The sequence below is a fragment of the Diorhabda sublineata genome, chromosome 2, assembly GCF_026230105.1.
Source record: "Diorhabda sublineata isolate icDioSubl1.1 chromosome 2, icDioSubl1.1, whole genome shotgun sequence".
Taxonomy (NCBI): Eukaryota; Metazoa; Arthropoda; class Insecta; order Coleoptera; family Chrysomelidae; genus Diorhabda; species Diorhabda sublineata.
This window is the reverse complement of record NC_079475.1, coordinates 35,855,300-35,881,409: the sequence shown is the minus strand read 5'-3', so window position 1 is coordinate 35,881,409 and position 26,110 is coordinate 35,855,300. Positions and strand designations below refer to the sequence as shown.

Sequence of the window (26,110 nt, the reverse complement as noted above, 5' to 3'; positions counted from 1 at the left end):
CGATCGTATTTTACATATTTCCAAATTGTATCCAGACCCATCTTTTATTCATATTATACAACATCTGTTTGTATAACCTTTTTATAATTTTTTATATTTTTTTAATTAATAAATAAAAATCAAGCAAAAATGATTCTTATGTTGGCTACACTATTGTTTTGACAGATAATTATGTTGGTGCTTTATGAAACATGGAGAATAGTGGCAGAAATGAAAAAGGCGTCTGCAAAAACTGAAGCTGTCACAGATAATATAAATAAATAAATATTCAGTGAATTTAAATGCAAAATACGTTTATCAATTATATCTTTTTGATATCAGATGGGTTTTGTGATGATGCATCAATTAAAAGAAGTGTGAATAGTGCCCTAGCTGTGATTTTAAAATATATGACCTCTTTAGATTAAAAGTATGGCTGAGTTAAACGAATCGAAAGTGTTCCTGAACGATCCGGCTTTCATTAACCCATTGCCAATAGAATCTCAGGAAACTCAAAACGTCCTAGGGTAATTTATCTAAAATTTCAGTATATTTACTAGCAGAATTATAATAATGCACCTACTAATAAATGCCTGTTTTGAACAGAAAAATCAAAAATATTTTATGTATTGAATAATGTAGTTTATCTAATTTGCTTTTGCTTTGATAGATGCGTATTTTAACTTCATATTTTTTTTTATTTATTTGAAAATATTGCTGTCATTAACTGAAAGTAGATCTAATGATTTAAAATAAGAAAAAATACTATTTATTCATAAAAATTTTGCCTGTTTTTATTTTTGAATCTTTTCTATCGTAAAAAATTACTATTTGTTATTTAGGTTTTTAATGTTTCATAATTTTACAATAAACTTATTTCTTATCATTTGTAAAGATTGGTTTTTCGATTTACTTATATTTTGAAATCTCCCTATTGCTTTTTAACCGTTTATTTTGTAAATATCCAGAGAGAAGGATGCATATGCAGAGAGTGATCCAATAACGCTATCAGAAAATGACGCATTGAATCCAGAAAATGAACCAGAAGCCCTTACTCCTGCCCAAGAGATGATGATAGATCAGCTTTTGTCAGAATCTAATCTTGAAAATGAAAATCCGAAAGATATTTCTAAAGAGGATGTATTTAGTGCTCCTTCTGAAGAGCATCATGTTGAAACTGTTGAAAGCCCCACAACTAGGGACAGTTTTACATTTAAATGTATATTTTGTGACAGAGTGCTTAGTGCTGTAGACAATCCAAAGTTACTGGAGTGCCTGCATAATTCCTGTTCTAGTTGTATAGATAGTAAATTGTATGAACATTCAAATGATGGCATGCCAGGTAAGTGTCATAATATTTTTAATATTACACTTATTATACACAATTTAATTTTGGTATATCAGTTATTTGTCTATTCACTCATAAGCAAATGTTATTCAATAATAATATATAAAACTCACTTAAAAACTACACTATTTAAATGTTTAAAAGTTCACTACAAAGTAAAAAATAAGGGACAAGATAGATTTTGAGGCAGGCAAGGTTGATAGATATGATGTCAAAAGTTAGTAATAATAGAATTGAAAAAAAAACACTACCAAAAGTGTGGGTGCTTTATAAAAGAATATAGAACAACATAAATTATGCTTGTTAGAGATAAAATTTGAGCACCCCTACTTTTGCTATTGATATATTCTAAATTTTATTTCAACTTTATTATTACCAACTTTTGACGTCATAGGTACCAACCTTGCCACCACCATACTATCCTACTATTTAGTGCACTTTTAAACCTCTAGTACACAAATAGAAACTTACTTATCTATTGTAGAGCGACTCGAAAGCACTATATAAAATCAAATTGCAAAAAGAGAGACCTATGTCCTATCAGTGGACTTTATCTTTTAAGACTTGATTTGAGACTACTATATCAATTATGGTTGACAATTGATAAAGGTGTTCACAACTTTACAACAGGGTTCTAAGTCTTTCCATCTTAGGTTACACTTCATTGTTGCATGGTTTCTTTCCCATTAGCTTCGAGCCATCTAATTCTTGAATTCGTAATCCATCTAGTGTTCTTACTAGCCTTAGTATGCTTGCCCCTTCACAAATAGTGATGATGCAAGGGCAATCACGTCATAATCGTCTGTATCTATGTAGAAAATGTAATTGTTATTAGCACCATTCATATATTTTTTCAATTTATTACAAAATACAATAAGACAAACAGAGGGAGTTGAACAAAGTGCCATAAAAAAAACATACAAAATTATATACTTTTAAGTAAACAAATCATATAGAAAACATTAGATCTCACATCAGAATATGAAAGTTTTGTTCATGAGTACAAATTAGGAGTTTTTTTATAATCGAATGATAACAAAAGTCAAACCTAAGCAAACAAGGATGTAGTTTTTATATTTAAAAATTTATTCAATTTTGTTACATTAACATCATTTGTGCAAATGAACTATTTTTGTGGTAGTAAATGGTATTTATAAAAATATACAAGATTATTGTCAAAATGTTTTCATTGGTCTAAAAGAAAATTATTAATTTGACATCATTGATTGGTGATTCATAAGAAGCTTTTTTAATTATTATTTCATCTGGCTGGAAATCAGTTCAGTCTGCAGCTATTTCATGCAGGGGAAGAATATAAAGGTCATTAAAGATATTTTGTACACAACAATTACATCTAATAAAAGCTCTTAAAAATTTTCCAATCCATGTGTCTTAGTCATCTAAAGGTTTAATCTATGAATGAAATGGGGTGGACTTTGTTGTTAACCCCTGTGTTTCGGTATTCTAAATGGTATGTCAAAAATCACAGTAAACTGTGTATGAGAGTTCTTACATATTCAAGGTCGAAGTTTGTAAAGAAAAATTCTAGCAATATCTTTCCAAATTTGCATTTATTATGAAAGTTGAAGGGTACAAATATTTCTTAAAATAATATTCATATGAATTTTTTTAACTTTACATATCTGTTAACTAATGGTTGAAAACTTTTATTTATAAATTAAATAAAATCACTCACTCTTCTCATATAAATAATGAAGAAATTCTATGATATATTTTAATTTTATTCTCATTTAGGATTATCTAATTTAAAACGGGAAACAAATTATTTTAAAGTCCTATAAAAATTTAGGAGTTTGGGAATTAATTGCCGTTTTGTTCATTACCGTTGATTTCTTTTCTCAATTGAATAAACAATTTCAAATTAATTATTGTCTTCTTCCTCTACATTTAACTTTGAACCTTTGATGAATTAGTTTTCTTTTTTTATCTTTGTCATTTTCAGTATTTCAATTCAGTACTGTTATCATACTTTTTCTCAGTGTTATTTAGCTTGAACTTATCTAGAACCCCAGTATCAACTGGAATTTTTACGAAATGTTATTTTATTTTGACATATATGCTGATCACATTGGTTGCAAGCTAACAAAAATTAATTATTTGTGCAGTTACTAAATATCTGGTCTGGTGTGAATATTATTAAGCATTCTCAGTACTCAATCCTATTTGGGGCCTAATAAAGTATAAGTAGTCAATTCTGTCAATAAAATAATTATTAGTAGTATCATTGACCTCATAGAGAAGGTTAATATTGTTGAGCCAAAAAATGATATTCAACATTCTTCTTTTATCAAAATCTCTTGCATTGAGGAAGACAAAGTCCAATTATAAATACAAAATTGATAACAAATATTTACATTAGTTATATTTTTAATGATAACTCATAAGATATGAGGAGTAATATAGAAATGATAACATTTTCTCATATCTATATAAATAGAAATGGCTTTATTATTGACATTTAGATTGCTCATTTGAACTCAAATTATATCTTCAATGACTACTGGATAATGATTTCCAATATTAATGATTATATAATGGTTATCTAATTAATTCTAATGGCTAATAAAAATTTTCCTAGTGTCAATAAACTTTGGCAGTTGATGAAATGTGATTGTACTTTATGTTAACAAAGATGTATCATTATAAATTTCTTTAATTTCTTATTAGACCTCTTGATGTGTTTATGTTTCTAAATGTTTTTGATTATATACAATAGATTTATAGATAATATGTTTTGGGGTAAAGTTTTCGATTAAAAATGTTCTATTACTTCTTTCTCATGTATATAAGTCTTTTTAAATTGGTTTTTTCGTATTTCTTTTTGACTTTCAATTTTTGCCAGCGTCAAGGTCACATAACAACTCTTGTTGATCCCTTTTAGTATTTCTAATATTTATAAATTCCTCTTTTTACTTTGGTTGATGTGATCTATTTGTGTTTGTAGTTTCAAACATATTATGAAAAAAATACGGTACTTGTATTTTTTAAAAAGTATTTATTTTTTTTGTTTATTTTATAAGCTCTTGAAATAATGTCAGACAGTGAAATATTTAATTAAAAGTGAAAAAATAATATTTGAATATTAAATAGGTTTAATAAAAACATTCAGCAGTTGTCTGCTTGATGATCACGAGGCTATCGTTGTCGGCAACGTAGCGTGAGCTGTTATAATACAGTTTGTATTTATTATAAATAAAAAATGTTTCTTTATAGTAATAATAATAAAGTGAATAAACCTTTTATAGATAAAGTTCTTACGTTATCACATAATTATGTTAAAAATTAAAAGCACAATAAACTTAATTACATCTCTCAGGATCTTCAAAACGACCAACACTGCCAAACCATTTTTTTTGTAGTATATTAGAATTTTTTGGTATCATAAATTTATCAGTTGTTTTAGTCGTAGTATTTTTACATCCTGGCACAAAACACGATTTATATACCATTTTTCAGGTTAATTAAAGTTTATTTTAAAATAATCGAGAGAATAACTGTCGTATTTACTTTGTATCATATGTTCAGTGTTTATTTTATATCTATGACGTAACGCAATATGGCAGCCTTACTGAAATGTTTAAACTACCTAAAACATTTTTGAATTTTCAAAAATTTTTTTCTCTATATATAAATATTGATCAAATAATAAAAAAAATATAATAAACTATCCAAAACTATTTTTTTCTCATGCAATCATGCAAGTACACTATTATTCAATCAGCATTGTCTATTCAACTATGTCGCATTGAAGACCACTCAATGTTGAAAATCTTCAAGCTTTTCCTAAATCAAAGATCACTATTTTACAATATTAGAAGAAGTTGATTAATATGAAGAAATTAAATATAAATAGAGAACAAATGGTACTGCACCATTGTTTTCCTTAGTGGTAATTGTTATTCTATTTTTATATTTTGTGTGACCACAAAAACTTGCCAGAATCTTTTCAAAACTTTTGAGCATATACCCTTGATGATAAAAGTACGTTTCCATGGTATTAGCCTATGGTTAAAATCATGTCAGTTCTTTCTTCAAACTGGTATCTTCGAGTATTTTCGATGAAGAAAACTAAAAAAAAATTGTGTCTAACATGACAGACTCAAGCATAAATAACTATTTAATAATTTTGTACTTTCGCGGTCCCCTCGTTTTTCGGCTCTAGAAAATCGTAAAATCCTCTGTTTTCGATGAATTTTTTTCTTAAAATCTTCGATTCTACGGCCTTTTTATCTAAAATATGGGAAATATCACACCTGGAGATTTTATATAGTTTTATGACTTTAAATGTGATCATAAACGCATGTTCATAACTTTTTTACAAAGTATCAAACGCAGTTCATATATTTTTTTGTTGATCTATACAAAAATGAACATTTGGAGAGAAAAAATTGAAAAATGTTTGTATACCATTTTTTTTAATATTGAAAATTTTCAATTTTTCAAAGTTAACTTTTAATATTCTACACTGGATTACAATAAGTGATTTTAATAACGTTTTTGTTCATATAAATATAACAATTTCATTTGATTATTATTTGGAAAAAAGTTATCAACAATTATTCGTGAATTATTGCATTTTCATGAACATTTAAAGCCCCGAAACCAATATAAGTTTTAATGTTTTTTCGTAAATCCGCCGTAAAAACGAAGATTAAAAAAAATTCATTGAAATCGGATGATTTATCCATTTTTTAGAGCCAAAAAACGAGGGAACCGCGAAAGTATAAAATTACTAACTATTTTATTTGTTACATTTAGCAAATCTGTCAAGAATCGACATCGAACGACTTGATGAAAAAATTCATAATTTTTGGTAAAATGCTTATAATTTCAGAACGGTTAGAAGTAGGTATAGGGAACCTTAAGCACTCTGAATGCTAAACTAGTGTTGCTGCTTGAGTTTTGAGATATGAATATGTCAAATCTGCCATTGCCATGATAAAGTTTGACATTTTTAATAGTGAACGTACTCAGAACGTGTTGTTATACAAGTGCTATTAGAGTTGTTCACAGATACTTGGTCAAAAAATGGAAATAAAATTAAATTAAATTTTCAATGATTATCGACGTGGATCAAACCAACAGCAGTGTGCCAGCTCTTTACGACTTTTAGTAGTGATGAAGCACCATCTCGAGCTACACGTGTTCAGCTGGTTTTTCGAATTCAATCACTTCGCTACTGGATGAATTTCGTTTAGATCGTCAATAAAAGGATGTTGTGCCAAAAAACATCGACGCTGTTCATAAATTGATATTGCAAATGACACATCATCAGATTGAGGCATACTTGGACCTTAGTTCCAGTCGTATACATTCAATATTGCATGATTAAGAGATTTGACTGCCAAAAGGTTTGTTCGCGTTGGATACCGTATAATTTGACAATTGCTAAAAAACAAAAAAAAAATGCTGAAAAAATTCAATCGCGGTGCTTCAAAAGACCTCCATAAAATCGTAACAGGAGACGAATCATGGATATTTGCATATGAACTCGGAAACTAAACAACAATCGACTATATTGGTCTTTGAATACGAGTCAAATCGAACAAGATTTATTCGCGAATAACTGGACATTAGAGCATCGGTCAATTCTGGTTGGTACATCAGCCGGAAGTATTCGAAAAAATCAGGGAAACCAATCGCAGAAGACGAATCGACAACGAATGGTCAAAAAATCGATTGATGGGACATCCGCAACCAATAATTTCTTCTGATTCCCGCAGATCACAAATAAATTGCGTTATTCTATCATCAAATCAACGTTATTCTATTGATGTGTTCAAATCACGTGTTTTGGAGGTACCTCAATCGGAATAGAAAAAAAGTTTGATAGATCTTAATGGAGAAAATTTTGAAAAACAATCAAGCCGTATCCAACTATAAATACTTATTTTTATTTGTTTATCTCAAAACTTACGTAACACTCCTCGTACAATACATTAAAAATATATAGGGTACTTCATTTGAAATAATCGATGTTTGAATTTGGCCAAAGTGACCTTCAATATTTGAACACCCTATCAGGTTGTTCCTATTAAAAAATCAAAAATATCACCACTAGAGACCGTATACATACAGGTGACTCACCCTTTATAGAATAAACGCATAATCAATTTGTTAAATTTGTATAATTTAAAGCATAATAAACTGAAACAGTGAAAATGAATTCTGTCTTGAAAATTAAACATTTAGTTAAAAAATAATAAAATTATGATTCTGTAGTTTCATTTTTTCAAAATAATTTCAAGTTATCCATTGATTATTTATTATATTGGTTAAGCTTACAATCTAATCATAATTACAACTAGGTCGTCAGCATATTTACCAATTAGGTTACATCAGAAACCGATTGTTGACGAGTGCGTTTCTGAACATTTTCGCAATTGCTGACCATGTATTGTTGTAAAATAGTTTTTATTTCTAACGAGGTTGTGAGCCACGTTCGTGAATAGGCAACTTTTATTTTCTGTTATTTACAATATTTAAAAAAAAAAAAAAGAATAATAGCTTAAAAAACACGCTGCACTGCAATAGCTAACCAAACTAAAAATTGGGAAATAATTTTTTTAACTCTTCAAATAATGGTAGAGCTGATTTAAAAAGATAGCCTAATCGGACACTATTACCGTTTTCAAACAGCTGTGGAATTTCATTTTACGGCCAGATAGTGGAGCAACGCTGAACTCAACACCCATAAAGTTGAATGTATTCTTTTCTTTCTTTTTACATTATATATTCCGCATATTAAAAATTCATTTTATATTTTGCCCTTTTTATAGTAGTATCAGGAACTTCAATTCCTCAATTTAAATGTTGGATTTTACTTTTTTTCTTAGCGCAAAATGTTTCCATAATTTCTTTTAAATTTTTTTTCATTCAACGGTTAAAGGAGCTATTTTTCGCGATCATGTAGCTTTACCAAATTTTCCATTATCACACTAGAATTCACCATAGACTGCATCTTGCTAGTTGTTCTATACAACTTATGGTTATACATATAAAAACAAAACTTTAAAAATTTTTAATCAATCTATAGAGATTTATATACTTTTTCGATTGAAATAATTTGACACATGTCATCTGGGATTTCTGGTAGTGCTGGAAGACCGTCACGTTTCCTTCGTCTATCCATTCCAAACTTTCATCCACAAAGCACAGCAGCTCTTTAGCACGACGCTTGACTGCACGCATTGGTTGAATCCTGACTATAGTTAGAACCGCATGAAGAGCTGATCTGTGCTTCTGCAGCTTTACACACGAAGCGTCTATTATCAATAGTTTCATCATTTTCTAAGAGAGAATTACGTGCTAACTAAATATTCAGAAGGCAGTCGAGAAATATCATTTCTACAGTTTTTGGAGACCTTTAAACCACCATGCTCGATGTACTAAGTCCTAGTAGTATTTTTCCATTTTGAAAACTGACACGCCAAGCCTCCAATCACTTCTGATTATTTAGTGAGCACTTAATTTGCACCTCATTATCTAACAGTGTGGAAGATAAAAAATCATCCCCTGGATGTATTGCATAACTCATGGCGGCTCTATGACTTTTATCGCCCATAGAGTTGAATGTATTGCAATGTTTTCGTTTTCCGTTAAAGCACTCGAATGTTCTACTTCTTCAGGATTGCCATTTGGCAATTTTCGCAGAACCCTCTGGGTATTAAGAAGATATATAACAGTTGCATCGAGTCCATTCACTAAAATGTTTTGTAAGGCGGTAGTATTTTTTGGTCCTCGTTTCGAGAGTGGGACTGAGTTCATTTTTCCAAGGCTACTTTTAATAAAGAGGTCTAGGCATATGTGAAAATACTCGCAATTTTGTGAAAAATATTTCAAAGACTGTGAGTAATTAGTTTTTTTGTTAAATCTGGATCACATAACAAAATAACTAAAAAACTCGTCGCACTCTCGGCAATAGAGACTATAGCACATTTTTTTACCATTAGAAATCAGTAAATATTAATAAAAATCTTAATTTATGAAAGGAAGTTTCCACGAAAAATAAATGAATGAAACCATTGATAATTTTGTCCTAATTTTTTTGTCATGAAAATTCTCATAATACTTGGTTTATGAAATGAAAAATGATCTCAAATGTCATGAATTGACGTCTATTGAAGCCTATTTAACGTCTATGGTCAATTCATGTCATTTGACCAATTGGATACCTTTTGGTTGTTTTGATTAATTTTTTCCTAATAATGTCTAAAATTTCTTCCGTTTCGGAATATTTACATCTATACAGGAATTAAATGCAAAAAAACCTGTGCTCGCTAAACATGCTTCCAGTGAGGAGGAGCTGCTACAAACAGACAGCGGACAAAACGCCTTTTTTGTAAAAAATGCGCTAAAAAGATGTGGAAACAGGGGTATGTATCCTTGATCACTTCTTGTCCAGTGATCAATAACACCCCGAAACAATAATTATAACTTTCATAAATGTGATTTAATAGAAACATTTTTTTTTCCATATTTTGCCACCATATCCATACTAATAATAATAATAGATGTCTCAATTTGAAAAATATCTTGTTTGATCGATGACACTCATTTTATTCGTCACCCTCGATTTACGGTCTCAATTTAATTATTTCTGTTGAGAATTATTACGTCAAAAAAATATCTAATAAAATTTACATACAATACAGTTTTAATCAAAAATACATTTTTTATGAAAGTATATCATGTATATTGATATAATTTCTATTGGGCCTGCATTGTTTGGATATATTATTTTTATTCTATTTCTCATTAATTCAACATTGTAATTTAAACATTAAAACAAATAGTTTCAAGGTTAAATATTTCATAAATTGTGACATTACGTATTAATGTGTCAATGACCCTACACTGAAATCAATTTAAAACTTAAAATATACAGGCTTACTTTCAATTAAGTATACCACAATTATTTATGAAAGTACTTAAATCTGTCATTTGTTTGGAGAAGTTTCATTTCAATAATTCGATAATTTTATTATTTTTGAAACTCTAAAAATAATACTCTATATCTGCCCGGTATATAATCGAAATAAAACATGCTAATTTGGCATATTTGAGATCGCAACATCCATTTATCCATTGGTGTATTTTCTATTAACTGGATTAACAGTAGCTTTTAATATAAAAACATCGCATTTCATAGAAAAATATATTTTTTATCAGTTATCGGCCAATTAAGATAACCTAATCCAAAGTAAAACTAACCTAATAGAAGCTGGATTAAGCCTAACCAGATATTGGATCCGTTCCTTTGTTTGATTAATAACATAAAATATTTATTTTCGACATATGGAACCTCGATAAATGGATTCTATAATCTTAAAATCGCTAAACTAACGTGTTTTTATTATGATCCGAATTTAGAAATGTATGTAGGTATAGTCAAAAGTAATTTAAAAAAATTAAACTTACTCCAAAATCGGAATTTATCCAATTAATATTTCAAAAAATTATCTAATACCTAAATAAACCCACTATTTTTTGGAAATCGAATTCTGTCTTAATGTTTGGGACTGCTTACAGTCATTGGTACGGATCTGGTACGAGTACTGTCGTGACATCAACCTTGAACGTGTTCCGACAGCAAAAACGAATCCCGAATTATAATTTTCGGTTTTCGAAATTTATTTTAAAAAAAATTTATTTTTGGATATTTGAAAGAATACAATTAATCTCAAGATCGAACTAATTATAAACATTAAATATCATCAAGTTGTTTACAAAAATCTTATTTATGGTAAAATAAATGCTGATACATGTTTACGATATTTGATACAAAATAAAATAAATGCTGATACATGTTTATGATATTTGATACAATTGCATTGTTTATAAAATGTCCTTCAAGAATTCTTCACATGTAACTCCCGAGCTTGCAAAATACAACGTCAAAAAGCCTAATCTCGATAAAAAAATTAAATCTCATTGGCCACTCGTGACAGCCGCGTAAATACAACTTTAAAACTTGCAAGTACCTGTTGATTTGTTTATTATTCTTTAACTGAGAATTATTTCTTCGCTGTTTATGATTGTATTTTAGTCCCAGTTAACCATGTGAGACGCAAAATATTGCTGTGATTGATACTTTTTTGACCAAGATATCTTTTTGTGAAGTTCGTTTTTTTCTCGCAAATTCAGACTTGTAAGTTTTAAAATGGGTAAAGCCAAGGAGCTATCGGTCGAAACTATTAGATTAATTGCAAGTCTTCGTAGCCTAGGCAAAAGTAACCTAACCATTGCAGCCGGAATAAAAATATCTCGACGTACCGTGGACTACAACGTGAAAATGCATCCACTAGGAGCTTTGGCGATAGACACGTTCGGGGCGGCCTCGATAAACCACAACCGCTGAAGGGATACGTATTGTATTAATCAGTAAACGTGATCAACGGCTCAGAGATAGCATCAATAATTTTAGGGATCTGTCTTTGATAACTTCCACAGTATAAAGGAGATTGAGAGAAGCTTGACGTTTTGAACGGCTAGCAGTCAATAAACCTCTTTTAAGGCGTCGAAATCAAATCAAGAACAAAAAAACGCACGAAGAATGTGTTTTGATATAGGAAATTCCCATTTAAAATTATTAAAATTAAAAAACATCGCACAAATGTAACCCAGACAGAGATACAATCTCTTGTGTGTAAATCTTAGTCATTCACTTGAGGGATACAAAAGTATTTACCCCCCATCAACGTATCCTCTCGGATTACTAAATGTTTGTTTTATATTAATGTGACTATGAAGAATCATATATTTAGATACTTAAATTCAAGGTTTATTGTATTCATTAAAACTTATGGTTCACGATCCTAATGGGGATCCACATCATAGATGATTGATTCCGGGTGTCCCTTGGTCACTTGAGTGAATCTAACGACCATACTTATATATAATTATAACCTTATGAATTCACTCACACGGCCGCGGTTTAAACACCTGGGCAAACCCCACAACCTGCCTAACGACATCAAAAGGCTCAAGCCAAAGCGCCTGATCAGACTTCGGACTTTTGTGACGTCAAGTGGGCCTATCTGAAGACCTATGTGCTCAATAGCTTCACGGCCACCCACACCTACAACCTTTGAACTAACCTTATAAATAACAGATGAATGTCTTAATATTCTGGCGTTCGTTCGAGTGCGGTCGTCAGATTATTGAAACCACGTTTTTAGTTTTGATGTTTGAATACAACGAATATGGTCAACCATCATTGGTTAGCCCGAAGATACATTACAGAGTGGTAGAGAGTTTTATGGTGTGATGAGATAAAGTTTGAGATTTGAGAATGTTAGATCCATGTGTAAACCCGAATGTAAATCACGGCGCAGGCGGAGGAGCATGTAGTAGGTTCTGGCCAGCGATTGACCTCAACCCCTATTGATTTGTTGTGGGATAAATTGACCGGGGAAGTCAGAAAGTGTCTATTTTCGCCCCACGTCTTTGGAATATCCTGATAAACGAATGGAATCATATAAACGACGATTATTTGTCGAAAAACCAAAAATTTAACAATTAGAGTCTGTATTTTTATTATCACTATATTCTTATCTATATAATGTTCTTCAAAATATAAATATCAAAATCGATCGTATTGTTCTTATAACACGCAAACTATATGGTGGGTAAAAACTTTCGGCCGATAGTGTACATCATAGTGACATTATACAATTCGCACTTACAGTCCACCAACAAAAAAGTGGAACATTTACACTCTCTATGAAAAATTAATAAAAATAGCATATCTAAGAACGGTCTCTTGTGACCTTGATACATAATATTTCCAAGGCCAAAGCCCAAAAATTTAACTTATCCCGTTTTATTCCTATTAGTGTACTCACTTATTATATATTTAAATCACGAAATTGTTAGTAAATGTTTATTGTATAGTAGTGGATATTGAATCAACTTATCGGGATTTCGGTGTATGACTGCGGAAGGTTTCCGTAAATGATAATTATCCCAGAAAACATATTTAAAATAAATAATTTGAAATGTATTTATAAAACATACCAGAATTGTTTATCAACAAAAATGTCTGCAGAATAATATAATTACCTTGGTTAAACATAATAAGGATGTTATATAAATATTCAACAATAACTGAGAAGGCAATGGTACGAGGGTGGTGCGAATATAAACAGGAATTTTTGAATAAACGCGCCAATTGATTATGACAATGACTGGTGGATTGATTGGTAGATATGAATAAACATTTGACTGGTCTGAATATAAAGTTACAGAGTAAAAATCTGATTGTATGTATTCATATATTCAAGCCTTTGAAACAAAGTTGAGGCTGTGGGAAAATCAGACTTTGGACCATTTTCCTCATTTATAATCATTTGCCACAGTGAACAAAAAAAAATTCTAAACTTCTGAAAAATTTGATTTCGGAATTCAACAATTGTTTCATAAAATGAATAAAATGGAATTCCCAATTTTCAACAATCTATTCAATTTTGAAGTTTCACAGGCACCAGTTCATTTGCAAATGGAGTTGATAGGTCTTCAATCGGACACTATTTTGAAAGAAAAATTTAATGAGATTAACGCTCTTACATCTTATACACAATATTTCAAAAGTTTGGATAATTACCCGGAATTAAAAAAACATGTAGCACGCATTCTCTACATGTTTGGTAGCACTTATTTATGTGAGCATATATTTTCCGTCAGGAAAAATAAGAACAAACATCGCGCAAGACTTACGAATGAACATTTCCAATCAATTCTTAAAATAACTACAATGAATATGATACCTGATATCAATGAGCTTGTCAAAAACAAGAGAAGTCTAGTATCTGGATCCTCGAGCTCATCATATTTACCTACCATCTTTTATAACTTTGATATAAATAAAATGTTATAATAGTTCAGTCCATTTTTTTTATTTTCAATTTAACCCACCTACCAATTCAAAATTTAATATATGGCCCTCTGCAAAATTGAGTTTGACACCTAATATATTCATTATTTCCATATTAATACCTTGTTTACTTCCATTTCAGCCCAAATAGAATGCCCACCATGCGGCATTATATGTAATCCAGACAACATAATCGAAAATCAGTTTTTGCTGGAATTGGCAAGTAATAATGAAGATCCTAACAAAAATGCTGATATGAAATGTAGTAATTGTAGCGACGATGCTGTTGCAACAAGTTACTGTACCGACTGCTCAGAATTTATTTGTGATAATTGTGTACAAGCGCATCAAAGGTAAGAATACTGCCTGTTAAATATACTTAAATATGTATTGTATCACTAATTGACTCTACAACCAAAAACAAAGTAATTTATCTAGGAATATAACGTTGCTAATAATAATATTATCATTAAATATAGTTTTCTCTAAATAGATACCATTATTAATAAGAAGGATTTAATAAAACCATTATAGCACGCAAGTTAAATTTGTTTTTATGAGAATATTGTGCATCAACAAACCTCAAGAAATATGTGGAAACGAAAAAAACAGTGGGTTCCCTGATTATTTCATCACAAATTATATAAAGTTATTTTTCAAACTTATTTCATTTTTTACTTCTCACTGTTTATTATCAAAAATCTGTATTAATTTTTACAATGTAAATAGTTTATCTTTGGATGTCATATCCTTGCTGAGTGATGGCAATCATATTGTAGGTTATGATTGTATTGACAACATTCCTAAACAAAGTTGCACTTGGTCTTTAGAACCATTCCATCAGCTTCATAAGCCACTATTAGGTGTCATTAAGTCCTCTTGTACCTTCTATTTTACCTTGAACCATCAAGAGGACGACATTCTTGCTTTCTGTGTGTAGCATTACATGTTTTTTTTATTGTTTAGACAAGTCACATAGATCCTCCTCATAAAGACCCTATTGATACAACATATCTACAACAATCTATAATAAAAACTTTATTATAAACTTTTTAGTTACTTTGATACCGCTGTCAACACTGTTAAGTGTTTTTCTGTTAATGTAATCCGATTAAAGATTGTCACTAATTCCGAAATTTTTTGGTCAATGTTAATATTTGCCTGGTGATTCTGATAAAGATTTAGAGAATAAATTATATGTGTACAATTTGAAAATTTTCGACTTTTTCAGACTAAAAATAACAAAAGATCATACCATAAAACCGAAAGAAGATGGTTTGGTTGAGTTGCATTCTGTTTCAAATGGTGGACCGGCTAATTTGTTCTGCATGATTCATCCCCACGAAAAGTTGTCATTGTTTTGTGAGACTTGTGACAAATTGACTTGTCGAGATTGTCAGTTGATTGAACACAGAGAACACAAGTACAAATTTACTAATGAAATTGCGTCTGAAGCTAAAAAGTTTATCGCTGAAATGTTGAAAGATGTAGGGTAAGTACGTTCATTTAGGTACAATGATTTAACCAACTATCTTTTTTCTGGTTAATATAATTATTAAAAAACAGAAAATTATTTTTACAGGAATGTGAATGTTTCAGTTTTAAATAATATTCATTATAATGAGAATTGAAGCCGCTCATATTGAGCTCTTTTGACCCTGATTTTTGTGGGTGGTCAGCCAACATGTAATCATACAGCTTATCACATATTTTTGAAGCCTCGACTATTGTTCTCCATTTTTCTCTGTTCTGGATCTGTTTGTTCCAGTCACGTACTTCCAAATTTTGCTTATCTTGGACAATCTGAACTTCCCATCTATTTTTTTGTCTACCAGGCAATCTTTTCTCGTTAGGTCTCCATTCTGTAATTTTCCTTGTACCTAACCGTTTTTTAATTGTATTCTTTTTGCTGTAATTGTAGTTACTATATCTTAATTTTTTAATATGTTCTTAATTTCATAGTTCATAAGTCCTCTATACTCATTATTTCCAACTTTCACACTGGTCCATGAATTTTCCTAATTATTCCCCTCTCCTATATCCTTAATTGTTCTTCGTCCATATTTGTTAGTCTCATAGTTGTAACTACTGGTTTTATCGCAGTTTTATAGACTCTTAATTTGGTTGGTCAGCTTATTTTTGCCTTGCTAATAAAGTTAAATCATCAGTATGTGCTATTACTTGTATTGATTTATTAATGATACTTCCATCGATATTACATTCCCTACATATTTTATTAGTTCATTCACCTTTTCGTCTGGTTCTCCTGTTTTATTGTGTTTTAGTTTGTTGATTATGTCATTACATTCCACTTCCGTCGGTTTTTTGTCATTTTCTACTATTGTACCATTGTCACTTATATCATCTTCGTATTCACTGTCTTCTTCTGTTAATAATTTTTTGAAATACTGACTCCATTCTTTCTCATTAATATTTGTTGTAGTTCATTTTCTGTTTTGTTTCTTTATATGTTAATATAATTTTAAATTATTTCTATATTATTTTAAAAAAAATTATTTGTACTATCTACTATTGTTTCTTAGCATTGAATTGGCATATTGACTAGCTTCAACTTTCCCATATCATGACTTGTCACTAACTGAAGGTTTTGTAGATATTTTTTTATGTTGATTGTTTTATTTATTTTTGTAGATACAAAAGAGCTTTACTCACTAGTGCAATGAAAGTAATAGATGATCGTCAAAATTTGATAACTGACAAAAAAGGAGCACTTGTTAACGAAATCACCCAATTAGTTGTCAAGTGAGTATTGTTTATGATGTTCAAATGATCTTACTTTTTATATAGTTAATAGAAATTCTCGAATAACCCATTTACTAAATTTGGATTTTCCCGTAGATTAACAAATACAATTAATGTCCGAGGTAAACAATTGATAGCAAAACTATCAGAAGTATGCGAGTCAAAGCAAAAAACACTGCAAGAAAAGAAAGTTGCTCTAGAACAATTATCCAAAATGACAGATCATTGCATAGAATTCACACAACATGCTTTAACAAATGGTAGTGACATGGCATTATTATTTAGTAAAAAATTGATGACCGAACATCTTAAAAGGATAAAATGTAAAAGAGCCGATATACCAAATCCTGAAATACCTGTTAGGATACATTTAGCATTGGATAAGGTGCCAGACTTGATTAAAGGTTAGTTTGTTTAATTAGTGTCAAGTTTTGATAGTAAAGAATGTTCAAGAGGTCTATAAGAAAAGAAAAAATTCACAATCTATTATACAAATTTTTTATAAGCTTCATTTTGATTGGAACTATAAATGCAATTCATTAAAATACACTCTTCATCAAAAATAACTCATATTTTACTAGCTTAATTTATCTTATCAGTACTTTCTGCTGCTCTGACCACAATTCAATAAAGCCTCTGGGCTATAATCAATAGTCGATTATGAGCTTTATCAAATCCACCTCACAATTTGCATCATCTATTTCATACTGTAATTGATGTTAGAGAAGGAAATAAGTACTATTGAAATGATACTTTTCAATTCAATCTTCTTTTTGTACATTGTTTGTTAAATTGTTGGGGGGTGTATTGTATCTGTTGGACATTCTACCTAATACATGTTGAGATCAGTTATAGCTTTATTTCTCTTTTGCTTTGGAACTATCAAAACTATCAAAATCATTTCTATTATTAATTTTTAAAAAGATCGATAAAGTTTGTTAACTGTCTCAATTATTATTTTGGTTTTTGTGCTTACCTAAGGGCTTTCTTCAGGTAAATTTCCATTCACGTATATTTTGTATTATTTAACTATTTTCAAATGAAATTTAAGTTTGTAGAATATTATTTTTGGAAGAAAATATCTATTGCAATTTTTAGTTTTCGTTTAGTAGATAATATTATCGGTTTTAACTAACAAAGTTAATATACAAGAATAAAATAGAGTTTTACCTATTAAACGCATTATATCATGTTTGTACATCATGCTTTTATTTTTCATCCCTACTTTTTTGCACCATACGACTACTTAGCTCAGCTTTTTCTGAAACAAAATTACATCATAACATGAGTATGTTTATCCTATAATAGCTAACAATTCTTCACAAGTTTAGAATATGGCACATATTTAATCTTAGTTTTATTAACTTGTTACCCCTTTATCTAGAATATTTTAAGGCTATAGAGTAAAACTGTATTTAAATGCTTCTAACTGTTCTTGATTTCAGATCTTTTCTGATTTAAAATATGTTTCTTTTATAATTTTTTAAAGACAGATGATAAAAGAAGTCGTAACGTCAAATTTTCATCTGCCTTTAAAACATTATAAAAGAAACTAATTTTTAATATCAAATTCAATTATATCAAAAGTTCTAAGAAATAAGAAATTAAAGAGAACTATATTTAAATTCATGGAAGTTCCTGTTATTGATATGAATATAGCACAAACCGTTTTGAAGTCAGTTTAAATGCCATCGACAAACTTTATCAATTTGTTTTAATACTATACATTTTACTTCAAATTTGGTTTACATTTTTAAAATTTATTTAATTTCAGTACAATATATACACTCACTGGCACAATCAACCACCAACTCAATCTCATTGTCAATTTGTTGATGATAAAACCCAACTTTCGATTTATGGTTAATTTTTCCAGTGAATGCAAATATTAGTTTTGTATTTGTAATTAAATTTATTATTGCTAGTAATGTCAACGATTGGCCAAATTGTGGTCGATGGTCGTGTCTACCCGTCACAGTCATCATCTCCAGCATCTTCTATACCACCTCAAAGTTCAACAAGTCCTGGACAAGTTCGACCGCCTCAACAACCGTCGCCTATAAGTCCTCTTCATCAGTTACCGTCACCATCGGGCTTTCAAAACACCACTAGGATGCCCGGTCCTCCACCTTATTCACAATATCAGAGTACTTCACCCTACTCATCGGGAATGAATGTACAAAGTATGGGACAAAATCTCGCTCAAGGTATGGGTCAGAATATGGCACAAGGAATGGGACCAAATATGCAATCAATGGGACAAGCTATGGGTAAGTATCAAAATGTGTTACTTATTATTTTTTTGTACATCATTTCTTCTTATCATAAATCGTTTTTATGTATGAACCTTTTTTGCCGAGGCGACTAATTGTATTTTTGGATATGAGTTTGTAATTTATATAAATCAGTTGAAGTTTTGAAACTGAAAATATTTTTTTGTATTTACAGCTCAAAATCGTTTGCAAATGGGGCCGCCAGGAATGAACAACATACCCCAACCATTGGCTAATACCCTCACGCAATTAAGTATGAGTCGAATGCAAAGACCTCAAGCTCTACAGAGAGCTCTTATGCCTAGAATGCCATTGGGGCTCAATCAACAGCAACAACAGGTGTGTACACTCCTTTCTTGTCACTTAAAATTTACCTATATCAATTTGTAATCGAACTAAATTGCTTAATTTGATCTTAAATAGAGTATGATTTTAGAAATCTCTACATTTATCCAGTCACTACAACAATTTTCTGGATGTCAAATAGTTAAAAAGTTTCATTGTGAAGTTTTCTATTGATTATCAAAATTCCTTTAATAACTTCCAATCTAGGACAAATTTTATTGATGACTTATGCATTCAAAGAAATTAATTAAAATATTTTCTGTTATTTGCATTTAGAATAAAAATAACAGTGAGGTTTTAAAATTTTGGCATTTATTTTTTAAACTTATTTATGCATAATTTAAATTATGCAGGTTTCATCGTCAACTCATCCTCAAGGAATGCTGGCCGATCGTAGTAATTTACGACATCTTCTTCAGCCTAGTAACGCAAGTAATACAAATAACGGATTCAATCATGTTTATATACAAACTGGTCCTGGACAATATCAGGCTATACAACCACACATGGCACAGCAATTTCAAAATAGATTTCCCGGTCAACAACAAATTAGGTATTTTTTTTTTATTTTACATCAATTTATTTCTATTATTATTTGTGAAAAATATGTATTGCTTGTTATTTATAATATATGTATTGTAATTATTTGTTTCTAAATCTTCTTGATAGGTCTCTTCTGTTTCAAAATTAGTTTTTTAATAAACTTTGAAAGATAGATAAAAGTGACGTTTCGACTTTTCTTCAAGTCTATCAATTTCATATATCTTTCAAAGATTATTAAAAAAACTAATTTTGAAAAAGAAGAGGCCTAAAATCAAACAGATTTAGAAACATAAATATATCTAAGGTCTAAGAAATTAAAGAAATTTATTCTAATTATTTTATATATAAAATTATTTATAGGTTTTCTCAACAAAATAATCAGGTGAGGATGTTATTACCAACTCAGCAAAATCGTATGCCAGTACAACAACAACAGCAAACACAACAACAATCGCAACATCAGCAGCTTCAGACACAACAGCAACAACAGCAGCAGCAGCAACAACGATTGCCTCAATACCCAAGTGGAGGAGGTGTTAAATGGCATACTCCACAACAAAGTACCACAGGTAAGCAAAAGTAGTGCTCAATATATATTAGGATGGTATGAAAAAATCTCGCTCTTATTAAAGAGTAAAAAAAATGTGAATCAATAATCTAGCTGCATTTATTAATAACTTATGAACCCGTAATTTATTTATTAAATTTATATAGCAAAAAAAAATTTCAAAAACTAAAAATACTAAAAGAAAAAATTAATAACAATAACAACAATAAATGTTAATTCTAAAAATTGAGCAACAAGTCCATAATAAAAGTGTAAAAAGTATGTCACTTGTTCTACATAGAGTAAGTAATATTTCTTGATTTGAGGAATGGAATTGTGTATGTCAACACAAGCTATCACATTTCTCGAAATATTAGAGATATATAAATCCCAAATAAACATTTTTGTTAGGCTATATTTATCAAAAATATTAGTTTTTTCATTGCAAATAAATTTATAAGTGACCAAAAATTACCAGTTCATCAGCATACAGTAGAGCGTAAAGTCGATATGAATACCCTAACAAATGTTTCAAAATCAATGCATTCCTTTTCTTTTTTAGGTATAAAATGAGGGTTTCATTCCCTCGTGTACTCAATTTTTGTATATTTCCCTATTCCTCTATTTTCTTCAGTTCATATGATATATCCATAAATTTCTTGTATAAGCAATCGACAAAACTACAGTAAAAACTAAGATCCATTTTAAAACCATCTTTCAGTTATCAATTGTAAATAAATTATTTCACTGTGTTGTTACTAATTTTTGATATTTATTTTTACAAGTAAACTGAGTAATATTATCAAATAAAATATTTAGTAAGTAATAAATTATTACTTATCAGTATTCCCTTCTAATTTATTGCTTTAATTTTAGAAAACACAAACGGTAACACAAATCGCAATATGACTTTACCATCAATAAATGACAATTTTAAAATAACTTTGAGACAACAGACCCCAAACGATCCAAATAAGAATCTACCGGGCACAGTAACGTCGACTATTCCCAAAACGCCAAGTCCTAATCACGTCCAAGGAAAATCCGATACTGAGAGAAACCTGGATAAATTTTGCGAAGATTCAGTTAAAGATTTGATGGCAACAATTGCCAAGTTAGATTCGAATGGCGTGCAAGTCCTTGCCGAAGGAAGGCAAAAGGTAAATAAATCTTATTGTTCATCGTTTTCTCTAAAACTGTAACAAGACACTAAATATAAATCGTGTGGAAATTTCAAAAGTTTTTACAATTTAAAATTTTTTGAAGGGCGGATCGCCGCACGTTGATAGCTCCACTGGAGATTCTGGTGTTGGTAGTGTTGGAACTAAAATAAAATCAGAATTATCTGAAACAAGTAAAGATGATCCGAATGAAGACTGGTGCGCCGTTTGCATGGATGGTGGTGAATTAGTGTGCTGTGACAAATGTCCTAAAGTATTTCATCAGTACTGTCATATTCCTAACTTAAGTGTCGAGTAAGTACATAACGCTTCATAATTATTTTTGCTATAAATTCCGTCCAATCAGTATTCATAGAAGGAAAAAATTGACTCAAGTATTCTTGGAACTATGATTTAATTCACAATTAGATCTATCTGTAATACAATATTCAATCAACTCATCAATTACAATTTATTGTATTTCTCTGTAGTCATCTTCATTATCAACTAAAGGTTCATGATTCAATAATTTTTTTCTTATTAATTTCACATTACAAACCTTTTTATACACATTGTTATATTGGTGTGTTTTTCTTATTTATTTATTATTTGTGGGGTGAATTTATAAATACTGTCTCTTACATTCTTAATTTATTTAAACACTTTAAACTACACTTAACTAACTTATATAGTTTATTTAAATTCTTCAGTTACCTTTCTATTTCGTTCCGATCACATGATTATTTATTGTAAACTAACTCCGCTAAACAAACTCGTTTATATACCCAAAAAGAAATTCTCAAAAATTCCAGAAAATAAACAAACAAAACAATTAAATAAAAAGACCTTCCTAGAAATTAGTTCAAAAGAAACAATGTAAACAAATCGTCTGCTATGATAAAAACCTATATAAATGAAAACATCAAATGGCATTTCGCCAAATTCCATTATAACCGGACAGGATCGGCTTCATGTCGGTGACGAGTTTGTAACAATATGATGGCTTTTCTTTCTTTTCTTGCTGTAACACTGGGGATGTTCAGTGTTTACATCTGATCTATTAAATACACTAGTAGTAGCGGTAGTTTTCCAATTCGACAAAGTGTGGATCCTCTATTTAGCAGAATTTGCATGTTACATTCTCTGCTAAACCTAGAGTCTTCAAGTGTCGATAACACCCCGACAAAACCCCTGTTAGTATTCGTAAATTGTACTTACTTATGTTGATATATCCACTAGGTTCCTAAGAGAATCTTTGTATCAACCCCTGTAAATTGTTCTAGTAACTGACATTTTCCCTATTTACTTTCTTTTCTAGTGTTTTGTTGTAGCAGAGTGCACAAAACTGTGTCTCAGTCCAATTAAAGGGTATTCTTTTTGCCCATTTAATTTGTCTGGGTATTCCCAAACCAGCTTGGATCTTGTGGAGCTCAGAGCTCTAATTGCTGCTTGAACATTAGATAAAATGATAGTTTTCTGTTTGCGAAAATTTCTCTCCAAGTTGAACTGGGTACATTTTTCAATTATATATATATATATATATATATATATATATATATATATATATATATATATATATATATATATATATATATTTCTGTTTAAAAAATACTTGTTAGTATTGCACGAGCAGCTGTTTACTGTTTTGGAGCCATTCATGTACCATTTAATGGTTTTTCTGTTCATCTCTAGTATTGTTTTAATTACTTTTACAGCTTAGTTTTAAGATATATTATTTGGATAGAAAATATTTTTTCTAAAATAGTCTCTATTAAGCTCTATACACTTTGTCTTACACCAATTTTTTATCTTTTCCAAAACATGAGATTTTCGAGTTTATCAAAATGATACTCGTATTTGTTTATAAGATGATTTTTTCATTGGGGTCAAATTTCAAGATGGACATAACAAACTTTTTGGTTCTGATTGGTCTCAGTTACACACCCACAGTCCCAATTTCAAATTTACTATTAGAAAGCAGTTAGTATTGAAAATTTGGTTTTGAAAGAAGAAGATACTATTTAGCATAATTTGTTAATTACAATTTTTTTAGAGAAAATGATACTTGGCAATGCCTATTATGTATGAACTTTGCTGATATCCCAGAAAGTATCTTGTCAGAAAAGAAAGAAGGTGAACTTAGTCTAAAGGAAAAGAAAATTGCTGAGAGATTGGTTTTAGAATTATACTGTCAGTATGACCCAAGTTTGCCATTTAGAGAAGTAATCGGAGCAGATGTAAGCAAAAAATAAATATTTATGTAAGAGGGAGAAATTTGTCACAAGTTACAAGCCTTTTTGTTTTTTTGTTTCAGAATGAAGACTATCATTCAATCATCAAACGACCTATAGCTTTGGACTCGATTAGACAAAAATTAAATTGGAATGCAGATATACATTATCGAAATATGGAAGAGTTAGTAAGAGATGTTCGGTTGATGTTTAAAAATGCTTACTTGTATAATCCAGTAAGTATGTTTTTAAATAAAATTTGAACACAACTCGAAATTTCTTTTGCTATATTTGTACAAATTTGATAATAATATTACTTGGTCTTCAACTTTATCATTGTAAGAATATGTACTTTGTGATTATCAAAAACAAATGATGAATTTTTTAATAAAATTTATTCGCTCAATGAGTTATTCAACTTATATTCTTCTACAAAGGCCAATGAAGCTTTTTCTCGTTTTTATGCTTCTTTGTGGATTGGTTGTAAATATTATACATTCCTCAGCAAAAATATTGTGATATTTGACCAAAACATTTTATGACAAAACTTCAGCTTTCTTTCACTTTTTTTTTAAATTGATAATAACTTAACTTTACTTTTTGCTGCTATGTAGCGTGTAAAGTTGTTCAAATGCAAGGCAAACAATTTATTTTAAAATAATTTTGTCTATGTAATCTGTAATTAAAATTAAAAGGTTCACCAAAATCATAATGTAACCCCTGAATAGTATTCTATAGCTTTGATTCAAGATGTCTTCTCACAGGTACAAGTACTATAAAGATTCCATATGGTATAATCATCAATTTCTAGAATATTAGGAGCCAAAAAAAACATCAAAGAAAACAAGTCAGGTCACTGGGAAAACTTATATAAATCGGTACCGATTTTTACGACTTAAAATGCTAAGTCAAAGATTTTATGTGTATTTTGCTTAGCCAAGATTTTTGATCACACTAGCAACAAGAAATAAGCAATGGAATTTTTGTCGTAACAAATATCTACGTTGAAATAGATCATTTCATTATTTTTATTTTCTACTCAAACTACTTTTTGTACATTTTTTGTGAATAAGGTGAATTTTTAATTGAGTTCACTCCAATTTTTTTGTTAAATCAAGAATTCGAAATAATGGGTAAATTTATTGATGCACTGATTCAAAATTATTAATAGTTCTTGTACTGCAACTGTACTATTTCTACAAATCAATCATGACTACTTACTCGAAATTTGTTATTAAGAAAAAGTGGAGCATTGAAGTTATTGATCATTTCTACAACAAATTGAAACTGTAATAAAAAATGTGAATATTTGATAATAATTAATTACTCAAAGCAAATTAAACATATAATTTGCCTAATAAATGGCACCAAAATAAATGCAGCTTGATTATCACAAAGTAAATGTACCGACGATCAATTTTCAAATCTACATACAGTTTTTATTATAAATTTAGGTGGATTCGCAAGTCTACATGGATGCAAAAACATTGGAAAAATTCTTTGACGAACAACTAGAAAAGTTTCTTCCCGAATATGCTTACGAGATGTTCGAAGATGAAGATAGTCAACCACCGACCAAAAAGTTTAGAAGGATAGTAACAGACTGACAAATTGTTCATGGGGCGAATAATACCGTGTATTTCTCCCTATAACAAAAAAGGATAACCAATTCTCCTCAACAAAGCAAATACATAAAGTATGGCCAATTGGTTAGAAGGGAGTGTGTATTTTCTGGCTTTCTATTTTGTTTATTTGTCTTGTTGTTTTTTTTTGTATACAATTAGTTTATAAGAATTAAGCAAATATGACTTTGTTTTTTATAAAAAAATCTTAGGTTTATTTATTGTATTATTTTATTAGTATGTTGTTATGTCATGTTTTAATGATGTTATTTAATGTTAGCTCCGAAATTCTAGAGTAACGAAAATATATATCCCATATACCTTATCATGTAATTTATATAATATGCAGTAGTTGACATTCAATAGTGCATATCTTCGTAAAAATACACTTCAAATAAAAAAGC

The 26,110-nt window shown here is 29.8% G+C and overlaps 1 protein-coding gene across 1 annotated transcript; it reads left to right on the top strand.

The window, feature by feature from the left end:
• The first annotated feature begins 176 nt into the window (after nt 1-176).
• Nucleotides 177-26,110, top strand: LOC130440536 (E3 ubiquitin-protein ligase TRIM33-like). The gene is made up of 15 exons (XM_056773775.1): nt 177-506; nt 948-1,321; nt 14,365-14,575; nt 15,454-15,714; nt 16,875-16,985; nt 17,082-17,389; nt 18,911-19,255; nt 19,434-19,597; nt 19,957-20,156; nt 20,507-20,715; nt 21,570-21,853; nt 21,960-22,168; nt 23,907-24,090; nt 24,168-24,320; nt 25,539-26,110. Exons 1-15 carry the CDS (start codon nt 412-414, stop codon nt 25,689-25,691), a joined length of 3,261 nt encoding a protein of 1,086 aa, XP_056629753.1. The 5' UTR covers nt 177-411; the 3' UTR covers nt 25,692-26,110.